The sequence below is a fragment of the Ascaphus truei genome, chromosome 2 (genome assembly GCF_040206685.1).
Source record: "Ascaphus truei isolate aAscTru1 chromosome 2, aAscTru1.hap1, whole genome shotgun sequence".
Taxonomy (NCBI): Eukaryota; Metazoa; Chordata; class Amphibia; order Anura; family Ascaphidae; genus Ascaphus; species Ascaphus truei.
This window is the reverse complement of record NC_134484.1, coordinates 421,043,796-421,058,015: the sequence shown is the minus strand read 5'-3', so window position 1 is coordinate 421,058,015 and position 14,220 is coordinate 421,043,796. Positions and strand designations below refer to the sequence as shown.

The 14,220-nt window shown below is 42.8% G+C and overlaps 1 protein-coding gene across 1 annotated transcript in view; it reads right to left on the bottom strand.

Moving 5' to 3' along the window:
* GAD2 (glutamate decarboxylase 2) overlaps positions 1–14,220 on the bottom strand; it is a 105,538-nt gene that overhangs the window by 31,231 nt on the left and 60,087 nt on the right. Inside the window, exons 10-11 of the mRNA XM_075587615.1 lie at positions 7,294–7,410; positions 3,716–3,780 (exon numbers count right to left, since the gene is read on the bottom strand). Of these exons, the coding sequence (XP_075443730.1) occupies positions 3,716–3,780; positions 7,294–7,410 (182 nt within the window). The remainder of the gene's footprint in view (positions 1–3,715; positions 3,781–7,293; positions 7,411–14,220) is intronic.

The window sequence follows — 14,220 nt, the reverse complement described above, 5'->3', positions numbered from 1 at the left end:
TTCTATCGGTCAAACAATGGAAGTCACCTTTACGGACAAGTCTAAGTTTGCATTTGAGCAAGAAAAGTCGCCTGTCACCAAAATGCAATATTCCCAATTAATTTGGACTGCTGAATAACAGCGTTACAAAATACACATACAGTATAGACAATTTTTGATCTGTTTGTTATCTTGTTATTAAAGATCAATCAATGAATGAATGAATGAATCAATCAATCAATCTTTATTGCTTGCCAACTACTAAGCATTTCAAACGATTAATTAGTATAGGGAATACTTGTTATCATAATGTTGGAGTTATGGGTACGCCTACTTGTTGGCACATGTACTGTATTTCTTATAATTTATTTATCCCAGCTGACACCATCAATTGATCAATTTATGTATGAGTTTTTGCAGCATAACCTAATGGGCAAGTGTTGTGTTAGTCCTTGAATCAACACCACCAAGACACAAAGGGCAGCATTTACTAACTGATGGCAACCTTATGGCCCTTTTCTTTGAATGGCCTTATTACCGAAGACTGTTTAGTAAATGTGGCTCTGAGGTTGGTTGTAAGCGTCTCTATCAAGGATTTTTAATTGTAAAGCAATTATAATTTTTCATTGCCCATGGGAGAGCTGTGAACTTCGTTGATATATTTGCTCTCACTTTCCATTATGATCACACCGTAGACATTCATAAATGACCGCTGTCAAATACTGTATAATGTTGGTAATTATGTTTTTATGAATTAAATCTTAATAGGATATGAACTACTTCACCAAAATATAATTTCAAGAGTCACAATTGGGTTGTACACAATTCGGAGAAACAGGCATCGCAGCATACAGCATAAGTGGTGCTGTATTCTCTATTAATTTAATGCCTCATTTAGCATACGACAGTGAATATATTAAAATTAAAAACATTATCAACAAAACAAACTCAACAAGCTATACCATGTAAATCGGCTACTTTTTGCAACACGCATCTTAATATCAGAGAACAGCCGAAGTTGTATTCTACTTAAAAGGAAATGTCACCCCAATTGGAAATGCTAGAAACCTGGCTCAGCCAATATCTGTATGTATCAGAGATCAGTTTAATCCCTGCAACTTCTTCTGAGGCTTTCATCCGTGTGATAGAAAATAATTACCATTTACAATTGGGTCATAATAACAATAATGATGTATAATTTGCGTGCCTGTAAAGTGATTTGAGAGGCTTGGGTATAAGTCTGGAATGATCCTTTAGACAGTTTTATGCTAAAATACTGATTCCCCTCGATTGAAGAAGCAGTAAAAAAGGAAGACTGAGTGATCTCAGATCTCATTTTAAATTACCATTATTTATTTTGAAAAAAATATGACCCAGCCCTCCTAGAATTTAACAGAACTGCTGTATATACCTATATATATATTTATATATACAGCTAAACCCCGTTATAACGCGGTCCTCGGGGTCCACCCCGAGACCACCGCGTTACTAACGGGGTCGCGCTAATTAAAAAAAAAAAAATGGCCGCCGCATCAGTGTTTTTACCCGCGGTCCCGGCTTCCCCCTGCCACCGCGTGACAGGAGATGGGAGGGGGGATTCCCCTCCGGTTCCGGCTCCCCCTGCCACCGCGTGACAGGAGATGGGAGGGGGGATTCCCCTCCGGTTCCGGCTCCCCCTGCCACCGCGTGACAGGAGATGGGAGGGGGGATTCCCCTCCGGTCCGGCTCCCCCTGCCACCGCGTGACAGGAGATGGGAGGGGGGATTCCCCTCCGGTCCGGCTCCCCCTGCCACCGCGTGACAGGAGATGGGAGGGGGGATTCCCCTCCGGTCCGGCTCCCCCTGCCACCGCGTGACAGGAGATGGGAGGGGGGATTCCCCTCCGGTCCGGCTCCCCCCGCCGCAGCACAGGGCCCTCGCGCCGCAATACAGGGCCCCCTGGCCCTGCCGTAGCGCAGGGTCGTCCTGCCCTCCCCCCCCCCCATGCCCCCCCGCGCTGCACCGGGCCATCCCACCAGCCCCCGCAGCATCGGGGGCCCCCGCAGCAGCCATCATCCCCCTCCACCGCAGCACCACCCCCACCCTGCAGCCACATGCCTCAAAAATCATCCCCAAGGTAAGGTAAGGCTGATTTATGTATAAGTGTAGTGTGTGTGTGTGTGTGTGTGTGTGTTTGTGTGTGTGTGTGTGTGTGTCAGTGTGAGCAGTGTGTGTGCAGTGTGCAATGAGCAGTGTGTGCAGTGTGAGCAATGAGCAGTGTGTCAGTGTGTGCAGTGTGAGCAATGAGCAGTGTGTGTCAGTGTGAGCAGTGTGTGTGCAGTGTGAGCAATGAGCAGTGTGTCAGTGTGTGCAGTGTGAGCAATGAGCAGTGTGTGTGCAGTGTGCAGTGTGTGTCAGTGTGTGTGCAGTGTGAGCAGTGTGTCAGTGTGAGCAATGAGCAGTGTGTGTCAGTGTGAGCAGTGTGTGTGCAGTGTGAGCAATGAGCAGTGTGTCAGTGTGTGCAGTGTGAGCAATGAGCAGTGTGTGTCAGTGTGAGCAGTGTGTGTGCAGTGTGTCAGTGTGTGCAGTGTGAGCAATGAGCAGTGTGTGTCAGTGTGAGCAGTGTGTGTGCAGTGTGAGCAGTGTGTGTGCAGTGTGAGCAATGAGCAGTGTGTCAGTGTGTGTGCAGTGTGAGCAGTGTGTGTGCAGTGTGAGGTGTGTGCAGTGTGAGCAATGAGCAGTGTGTGTGCAGTGTGCAGTGTGTGTCAGTGTGAGCAGTGTGTGTGCCGTGTGAGCAATGAGCAGTGTGTGTGTAGTGTGCAGTGTGTGTGCAGTGTGTCAGTGTGTGCAATGAGCAGTGTGTGTGCAGTGTGCAGTGTGTGTGCAGTGTGTCAGTGTGTGCAGTGTGCAGTGTGTGATCAGTGTGCAGTGTGTGTGCAGTGTGCAGTGTGAGCAATGAGCAGTGTGTGTGCAGTGAGTGTGTGCAGTGTGTGCAGTGTGTGCAGTGTGTGCAGTGTGCAAAAAAAAAAAAAAAAAAATTTAAATTTAACTTTTTTTTTTTTTTTTTTTAAACGGGAGCCATGGGAAAACCGCGTTATAACCGAATCGCGGTATAGCGAGGCGCGTTATAACGGGGTTTAGCTGTATATATATATATATATATATATATATATATATACCTATATACCTATATACCTATATATATATACCTATATACCTAGAACTATATAACAATGATGTGCATCTCTTTTAACTTCCAGCTGCACGGTTTGCATGTTGGTTTGCTTTGACTGCACTGCTTACCCAGAGTGTTATAGCATTTTCCATATCCAATATCAGTAGTTATAGCTTATGTATTATATACTTTAGTCAGTTGAAGAGGAATCCCAATACAGATGTAGAATCAGTTGTGATTAGGGGAAAACTATTACACAAATAAAAAAAATATATATAGTGTAATAGTTCCTAATACTGTTCTCAAAACTGTAAGGATCACTAGAAACTCACACTGCATAACACTTTCCAAAGCTTTGTATTCAAGCCTTCCTATTCTGTATATGAGGTAGTATCCTAGGTAGGGTTTTCTCAGGGTTTTCTCAGTCCACCTTTATAGCTCAGAAACAAAGCCGAATAAGGAAAGCATAGTGTACCATATTGTGTTTTATTTGTATGTGTGCAATAAACCAGTACATTTCTTACAGCGGGATCAATTAATGTGTTGAAAATGTGTGTGACATTAATAAGTGAATGATTCCTACCTATCAGCACCATTTAACTTCCATCTGTGTTTCCTAGACATCAGCAGTCCTCCCCCCCATGCTGCCTGAGAAAGAAAACAAACATTTCAATGGTAATCTGATCTCTGTTTCTCTGTTTCACATCACATAACTTGTAAGGACTACGTCTAAACCCTGCAAAATAAAGCATGTTTACTTCCTTCCCCAACAAATATATAGTTATATAGCGGAGACAGTACAGTACATACAGGACAATACATTACTGGATATCGCACAATTTAGAGGCCCTATGGCTGGGATTTACCAAGCCGTGACACAGGGTTTCACCCTCCAACCCGGTGTTAACTTCCATTCAAGTCAATGGCAGTTAAGGCCAGATCAGAGTGTGATACCGGCTTATGTGCCCGGTCTCAAAAAACATACAATATCATTTTGGATTGCACTCAAGAAAAAGTAAACAGCAAAGAGCTGCACCATATGACATCTCTCTGGTTGTCAATTACTAACCCAGTAAGTTTCTGGACAAAATTATACATGGTGGCTCTACTAATGACCTTAGAAAGGAGGGTTCCTGAGGAAAGTGGAGTGTAGGAGCACAGCATGCCTCAAGAAATACTGTAGATAAATCTTTTATATTGTATGGCTGTCGTGATCCAGAATTACAGTACTGTGTGTTCAGCATCTAATTGTGTATGTATCTGATGGATAAACAACTGTAGTTTGCTTAGCAAAATATCTTTAACAATAATTCTAAATAGAGCTTTTCCAACAATTTCACTGGTCATATATACTACATTTTACTGACAGCCAATCCAATATTGCCAGCACCCAACTGTTTGGAAGGTTGGCAAGGATTTCCTTTGTGTTATAAGAGCTTTTCCATGAACTAAAGAACAGGTAGAATTCTTAGTGGGGAGATGTATCAAGGCAAATTTGGAGCAAACAGATACATTTGAATTTTGTGATTCTCTGTGTAAGTGTATAAAGACTCTCTGCTCCATTTTTTCCCCTTGTATACTAGCTTGTGATTTGTGGGATATCAATAAGAGGAGTTTTAATGCACACATGAGATAAAGATATAGCCAACGTTACTGCAACCCGTGGCACTCTGCAGTGGGACATACACAACTCGCCAGTGGGAGAAGCAATCATTGTTTTGAATCGGCGCATTCGAGAATGGGTGGGGCTCTTGCATCATTTCACCCATGGGAGCATGCCACAGGTTGCAATAATGTTGGCTACATTTGTATAAAAAATTGTGGGAGAAATCTTGTTCCATTCTATTTACCTTTACTTCTAGGGTTGCCAGGTGTCCAGTATTGAACCGGACTCTCCTGTATTTGGACACTCTGTCCAGGAACAAATGAGAGATAATAATGGACATGTATGTGTCTGGTATTACCTCTCTGGACATGGTTTGGGGGGCCGAGGGATTTCCCCGAGCAGGGCTATTGCAAGGTTGCTGGGCAGGTTTCTCGATCCTGATTGGCTGCTTCTGGGTAATTCAGCCAATCAGGAGGATGTGTCAGGAACCTGGGGTGAAGGAGAGGAGGAAACAGCATGGAGAGGACGTGTGTGGGTGTGACTCGAGCGCATCACATCTTTCACTATTGTGTCCAGTATTTTTGGAGAAGCCGCCTGTCAACCCTATTTACTTCCACTATAATATCTGTCAGGTCTGAGGCAGCATAAACCTCTCTGCTTAACAATCTGTTTAGAAATCTTACACGATAAAAAGGAGAGCAAAAATAGAGCAATGATGATAAAATAAACTTAACATTTTTACATCGTTACCACACAGGACCAACATTGAGCAAGGGGATTAATATTGTGGCATGATGAGGAGTCATCTGTAGCTTTTACATTCACTAAAATCCTGGACAAAAATGTACATGCAAGTATAATACAACTTCATTATGCTAGCACATTTGTGTCAGTTACATTAATTATTACCGATTAGAAAAGTGTATATCATTTCTGATAAACAAGTAGTATTACTGTATCTTGAGCCTCTTTTTATCCATTTATGGGCCAGATCCACAGAGCTCTGTTAAGTCAAAGCTCATAATATCACGTTACCTAAATCACGAACAGACGTTATTTTCCCTAAGGTTAACGTATAGCCATAAAGTGAATTATATGCAAAAAAAATCAGGCGAAATACATCTAATAGCACAGGCTTAACTTCACGTTATTGTAGCCCAAGGGTGCATTAGCTTCGAAATAATGGCATTCAGTATGTATGTTAGCATTACATCTCATTCCACACTTGCATGCTCATTTGCCGTACTGTCATTAATTTGAACACTCTTGCATATGTAATTTGGCGATGCATACATATTTACATTCTAATGAATGATTCTTCCGTTAAATTTAGCCTACACTTATCGCTGTGATAAAATGTGAGTTATCGCTGCATTTTGTAAGCAATTAAAACCGTAGTAAATATGGCAGTAAATATAACTCCTTTTAAACCACTACAGTATTGCGCAACGATAGCAATAATGAAGTTTAGTAAGTAATAGGCCAAAAAATCTTAAGGGTTTAAATTTTGTATTTGGTTTAGGAATATAAGGTTTTGGTAGGTTCTGATTTCACAGACCCGGTTTTGCCCATCTCTACTTGATGAATCTATTAATAAATGTGTGACCATTATTCATAGAAATACTGTTGCGGTTAGGTGGATTTGTAGCCCAAATGCAAGTCAGTTAAAGGAAAACATTGATTAAGTAATAATCCCTGAAGAACAGGGTATTACTGGCTAATAATGCCCTGGCTGGAAGAGTTGAAGGCCCGAGGCAAAGCCAGTAATGCCCTGTTCTGAGGGGATTATTACTATTATAGGCTAAATGTAGCTTATTTCATAAATAATTGACACTTTTGTATAGTTAACACACACACACACACACACACACACACACACACACACACACACACACACACACACACACACACACACACACACACACACACACACACACACACACACTCACACACACACACACTGGAGCTCTATACACACACACACACACATCAGCTCTACACTCACACAAACTGGTGCTACACATACAACAGCACCACACACACACACACACACTGCAGCCACAATAAAAAATGCAGCCACTTACTAAACTTTACACTCTCCCCCCCAGCACTACACACAACACAGCACCTCTACACACAACACAGCACCTCTGCCCCCCCTCCCCCCCCACACACACAACACTGCACCTCTATACACAACACACTTACTTCTTTGCAGCCTCTCTCTTCCGTCCACCCCCAATTCAACTGAATATGCACAGAAATTCTCAGTCAGCTCGGGAGGGGGAGGAGTCAAACCGTGGCTGATACTTTTTGACCAATCCCCTGCCATGTCTCAGAGCTTTTACGTAATTCAAACCAATCCCCTGCCCTGTCTCAGCTGTTCTGAAAGCTGATTGGCTGGAAATAAACAGATCGAAAACTGCATTTTGCAAGCTGCTGAAATTCAGGGCATTACTGTGGATAATGCCCGGAATTTTACCAATCAGAGAGCAGGGTTTTCAATAATGCCCTGAATTTTATTGCTTTAGCCTATAATATAATGTAATACTCACATCCACGTGCATCCAGATCCTATACTTCTTGCAAATATCAGCAATAGCTATAAGAGGGTCAAATGCACCATACACGGTTGTCCCTGCAGTAGCGCTAACAAAGAATGGAACAAGCCCCTACAAAAGATACAACAATGGTACATTTTATTGTTAGCATAAATTGTTCTGAATTAACTAATTAACTACAAATGCATGTGTAATATGTAAATTATAAATCAGACACGGGCACAACAAAGTAGGATTCTGTCATCATTGCTAACACACATCACTTTTTTTTGACAACTTTACTATCTGCCTTTCCAGAATGGGCAGTCTCACACTTACTTAAAATGAGTCGGCAGCTGTTTCACTGAATTTTGCATAAGCAGCAGCAACTGGACAATAATATTACAGAAAGGCAGAGTAAAGACAGAGAACTAATGTATCCGGGAGGATAAAAGTCTTCCACCACTATTTATCCACAGTGATCAAAGAATTTCTAGAGATAAAACTCAGCCTTACTAATGCACGTACCCATTTCCCTTAGTTTAAATGTCTAGTGGAAGATAGCATCTACTGTAAGTATTCAATGATTTGGTGTGGATAACAGATATGAGGTGTCATTTTATCTTCCAGTTATTAATTGAATGCCCAAACTTCTTAGCCAGCCCTAGATCTCATCCAAATACAAATATGTACGCATGAAAAACAATACTTTCCTTTTTATTATGTTCATTACATGGAAATCTACAATTAAATGTTTATATACTATATACAAAATATAATGTGTATATTGTGTAATATTAGGGTTACATGCCTCTCTCTTCCTGTGCAGTAAACCCTGTTAAGAGGGCAGGTTTGCCAGGCGTTATCATGAGGTTTGCCTGCAATCCCCTGCGAGGTGTAATATGTAGCAAAGGAAGTGACAGCATGCTCTGTGTTCACTTACAGTGACATAGGGGTGGTGCCTCCTGGAGCTATATAATACGCGTCACTTCCTAAAGTTAGAGTGTCTGGTGCAAGAGCTGTGGAGTCTGTGCAGTTCAAGTGTCAGTCTGTCAAGTGTTGCAGAGTGGGACAAGCTGACCCCACACTGTGCCGGGGCTCTGGCACAGATTGTGGCCCTCCCTTAGGGGAGAGGATACAGACTGTTCTCTTTCTCTATTGGAGAGTCAGGAACTTCCTTGATGTGGGCAACCTTGAACATGTGCGGCTAAGTACCAGCCGCTATGATGGGCAGTCTGCCATGGAGGATGTTAATAAAGATTGCCATAATTCAAAGAACCTTCTCGCCTGAGCCTGGAGTCATTCAGGGAGAAGCTGCACCCAGTGGTTCTCTTCCAGAGACTCCTCCCTGCTGTCATGTGGACCTGGAAGAGATGGAGGTGCTGTACCAACTGCGAGTACGAACTCAGCACTACCTCACGAGCCAGTCCTCGTGAAATCCCCAATACCATCAAGCGGGAGACTCAGGAGTCCTGTAAGCCAGCAGGTGCACCACACGACATGACATGTAACTGGGGGCAGTTTCCTCACATAGGGGTCAGTATGAGAGGGGCCCAGGGAAACACCGTTACATATATATGAAAGATTTTCAGATTCATTTATGATACATGCCTTTAGGTGTCAGAAAATACATCACATTATATGTTACAATATATTATTAGGAAACTAATAAAGGTAAAGTGACCATTTTATTTAATAGATATCTATACATATATATTTAGGCACTCTACCGTGTATAAGTTTCACTGGATGTGCACTGAGCTCTGTCTGTGTTTCATGTTCTGTCTCTGGTTTTAAATAATTAGCTCACAATAGGTAAGAGCTCTAGACGGAGTATGGGATGCTAACCACTTAGTGGCCACACATGGAATTCAAAACAAGTTAGGACAATTTATCTGCCTTTTTGTTTATGAATGGTAAGTAATAACATAATGTAAATAAGATGGATAAATGTATTAGAAATTTGTAGATACTTAGGTTTGGCGTTTTTTGGGATTTATGAGAAACATATAGGGGCCTATGCAGAGAGCAGCGCTATTTCGAAATTCGCCATTTTTTGGAGAAAATCGCGCAGAAAGCAGCAGAAAATGGCGAGTTCCGAAAAACGCGCCAATTTTTCTTTTCTAGTTATAAAACTCGCCTCGCGGCTGGCGAGAACCTCAATCTCGCCAGTTTTAAAAATATCCGTATGCAGAGAGGCGCGAACGGCATCTAGCGGCTGTTCGCGCCAATAAAATGGCGCGATTGTCTCAGTTTTAACTCGCCAGAAAAAACTGCCGCTCGCGGCCATTGCAAAGGGGAAAAAAAAGCCGCGAATTTGTTTTAACACATTTCTGAAGCGCGCATCTCGCCAATTTAAACTCGCCACACGCATCCATGTTAAACATAGCAGAATTCGCACTTTTCTGCATATGGAGAATAAAACTCTCCAAAAAAGCTACTTTTTAATAAATTCGCCAATTTTAAAATTCGCTGCTCTCTGCATAGGCCCCTAAATCATATAACTTTCTGGGGTTTTTTTTCTCTTAAAACTTACATTTGTCTTTCTCAAATAGAGGATGTGTGTGAATCCCAGTTGAATCCTGACTTCGTTACTCTCAACACAACCTTATACCTGCTACTGTATGTCGGAATGCAGCTGATTGTAGGACACTGCGCTGCAGAGAGACTGCACAAGGAGTGGAAACGGAATGTCTGACATGCACAATTTAGCAAGTTGGGAGACTGCTGGCTTATACAAGATAATGTTTGAAAAAGCGGCATTTGCATGTAGCAAATATTTTTTTTTTAAAGAGCGTGTCAATGTAACCTGCATCTTTAGAAAAATTCCATTCCCCCATAAAATAAAATGTTGACTTATGTGCTTCCTGTCTGCTTTATTCTAATCTTATCTTGTATGTTTGTTGTTCTCAAGTATCTCTATATTCTAATTATTCTTCCATCATTAGCCCAAAAATTTGCAAATAGTATTGTAACCAGGTCCCCTGGTCCCTCTGCTCCTTCCCCCTCTTACCTCTGGTGTAGGGAGGTTAATGCTGCAGGGCGCCGCCATGCCGGGAGGCTCGTGCATGCACAGTAGCAAGCGAGAGCGGCGGGCATTACTCCTAAAGGGCTCCACGGGGACTAAAAGCCCCATAATGCACAGTGGCTGCAGCACCATATGGGGAAATCTAGCCAATAGGGCTGTGAGGATGCCCTGGAGAAAAATAGATACATTTGGCAAGCTATGGGAGCCACGAGAGTCGGAAGCAGTACAGCAAGGGTATAGGTAAGGTCCAGGTCGAAGTACTCCGCTGTACTAGGCCAGAATACCCCACTTAGGTCGCAGCTAGACCTCTCACCATTAGCTTGTGTGTTGTAGGGCTGGCCCCAAGGCAAGGATGCTTCCCTTAGCACACTAGTTTTAGCTAGCACAACGGTGACAGACGCACGCGGTGTGCGCTGCCGACATCCGTGACAAAACCAGGTCATCCACTCAGAGACTATCTTAAGGTGGGACGCTCTGACTGGAGGCCACAAAACGCGGTGGTTGATCTTCGGTATCCCTACAAGTGCACCAACACATCTTGTGGCAGCGCTGCTACACACTGGGGGTGGGAGTCGCTATTAAAGCCTGGACACTGGGACACTGGTGCCCCTGCACCCAAGTATTGTGGGGATATTCCGCGAGTTGGTATCCAATATACTGTATGTGTTATTGTTATGTTTATAAGCATTGTTCAGTAAATACTGTTGCATATAATCTGTGTGTCATTACTGGGCATATTGTCTTGGGAGGGGCCATCCTACTGCGTAAGGATCCCTCTCAGGTGGAGGCATTGTTAGTAGATACTGATACAACACAGGCTCCCTGTGGTGGAGGATCAGGCCTCCTGTTTGCCACGCAGGTAGCAGCACACATAGTCGCCCTGACACAGGCGAGAGAGGGCTATAGTACTATATAAAAAATTAAGGAGCAAATTAACATGGAGTAGTTATACTTTGATTTGTTTAAAAATAAAGTGAAACATCTACAGTATGTGGAACCTACAGTACTACACATTCTCAGTTTTCCTTGGTCTCAGGCGGTACTGTTCCTTTAAAGGTTGATGTCTACATTCTGCATATAATAAAACATGGCAACTATCTAGAACTCAGAATGGTCAATTGGTCTACAACAGGATACTGTACATGCAGACAGTACAATGGGGATATACATGTGGAGCATAGATAGTAGTAAGAGATAGAAGAATATAAGATGAGCCTCACTGGTTACCTACAGTACTTCAACTTCCACTTAATATATCCTCACAATTCACAATTAACAATGCACATTGTTCTTACAAATTATTATTTTTTAGCAGTCTTTTTTTACTTTCCTTACTTCTGCTGCTCTCAGGACACATCTCTGTAAATGCAGATCCCACTTGTAAAAATATCCTGACTCCTTACATTTCCAACCTTCACTCCTTTTCCTCAACTCAAGCTGTTAACCACTTCATCAGGGATCCTTCCACATATCATTATCATATAAATTGTCTGTCTTTCTCATCTGCATTCACCAAATGTTACCATTATTTGCTTATTACCAGCTCTCTTTCTTCGGTCGACTGTCATTTTTATACCCCTGAGATTATTGACATCATTGCTCTCTTGTTACCATGCATCTTCTCCTATTACATCAAAGCTTCTCATTTTAGGAAAAAAATAACATTTTATACTTATATAGAAAGCCCTGAAGCCTCTGCTGCCATCCAGTCCCTCTCCAATACAGCATTTTTGTTTATTCCTATTCATGGTGTCAACTGTATTATCAATTGTGTTGAGTATTTCTTTGACATTGTGTTCTCTTATCTCTTGTCTACAATAACCTCTTCACACATTACTTGGACGTGGAAGCCACATTCTATAGACCTTCTATATTTCTCAGGATTTCTACCCTTCTCCTTTCTTATCTAAATTTGGGAACCTCCATGCACAAAAGTACCATTTTAATTTAGCCTTGCCACTACTAGCTACTCTTGTCTATTAAATCTCAATCTTTAAACACTAAGAAACTTGCTATCTTCAAAAGTGCACCTGTGGGGCCTATTCTTGTAGCTCCAAATCTTGACAAACCACTTGTAAAGTGCCCTTTAGATGTGGATTGTCATGCTTTGCAATTCTGGAAGCCCTTACCACATGTCCAAACTGCATGTCCTTTTTTAGAAGCAATTTCACTCTTGCTCTGACAATTCGATTGGTTTGTCAAAAAAACCTCAAACTCGCATTTTGTTGCCCAGAACTGCTATTCTAGTAGCTCCGTTATGCGAACCGCTTCTAAAAACACAGAACATTTTTTACACAACCTAAAGAGTGACGAGAATGGTATCGCAAGTTATACCCAGAGCCTGAAATATGGGTTTGGTTGAGAGAGCAAAACCCATAAGTCAGACTGGGATGGCGTTAGTACCACCTCTGGTCATTCCACTTCTAAAGTACAAACTGGGCAGATTGGCTGTTAAACCATGCAGTTTGTCATATTTTTTTAGAAGCGGTTTAGAATAAGTCATTTGCAATAGAAAATAGGTTTTTTTTTTCTCACATTTCATTCCCTTTTTTGTGAACATGACAAACCATGCAGTTGGCAATGACAACTTTGGAGCTACTAGAATAGGCCCTTTAATCTTCAATTGAACACCTCCGCGACTTTAAATTTAAAAAAAAAAAATATGTGTGTGCATGAAGTATTCTCGCATGTTGCCTCCCCCGCTGCGCAGGTGAGAATATCTACGTTAGGGGTAATTTGTGTGGGGGTTCATAATCTAATCTAATCGAATCTCGAATATTCAGTTTAACATTCGTCAATCCAATGTTAGGACATTACAAAAAAAGGGACGGTGAAGCAAATACAAGAAAGTGGGTTTAGGTACATTCGTCACATTTTTCCATGACTAATTCAAGGTCAAATATTCTACAGCAAATCGGATGTAGCAGAGTCCCCCTCTTACCTCCGGTGAGGGGTAGCTACTCTGCTGCCCGGTGGAGTACCGCGCAATTGGGAAGTTGGCAGGGGGTGGCCATCTTGGAGAGGGGCGCTTAAGCGCAGTGTGGCAAGTACGGTGACCATCTTGGATTTGGCTCCATATAGACTGAAGCGGGACTACGAGTCCCAGAATCCTCGGGGGGAGGGAGATCACGTGGGCTGATCCAGCCAATGGGCTGGAAGCAGCCTGAAGGAGCAGGATATCCTCCGTGGGCAGAGAGCCCGCGAACCAGAACTGACAGAGGCGGCAAGCTGGAAGGTAGTGTCCAGGGAGCAGTAGCTTCCTGGATTAGGCCAGAACTTGCCCCCTAGGCCCTCAGCTAGGCCCTGAGTTACAACCAGTTAAGTGTTGTAGGGAACGCCCCAGATAGGGACTCTTCCCCTTATATCAGTCACTGCACTGCCGTACCTGTGGACGGACATCCACGTGGCAAACTGCAGCCTGGGACCATCCTGCAGCTGTAGAGACATTTGTGTGAGACACTCCGGCTGGAGCTCACACCACCTGGAGGACCGGGACCTTACGCGAGAGGGAACATTGCTGTCGGAGGTCCCGCTGCATGGGTCCTGCTTCAACACACATCAACAAGCTACACCTCGGTACTGGAGTACCCCGGAAGGTACCAAACGTGCACCATTAAGGGAGGGTAGCGCTGCCCTGGGACACATATTTGTGGGAGGTAGTGTGTTGGACAGCGGTATACAGGTGCACAAGCACCTCAGGGTTATTTGGAGCTTGCTACCCCAGGGTGTGTATGCTATTATTGTACTGTGTTGTGTATTGTAAAGACATTTCCATTATAATTTTAATGGGTTCATTAATAAAATTACGCTCATACTTATTGAATACCCATGGGCTCTTTTTAGGAAATCTTTGCTGATTGTGTCTTTATTATCCTTTTTTCATGAGCACCACTAGAGCTCGTTCACTATGAGTT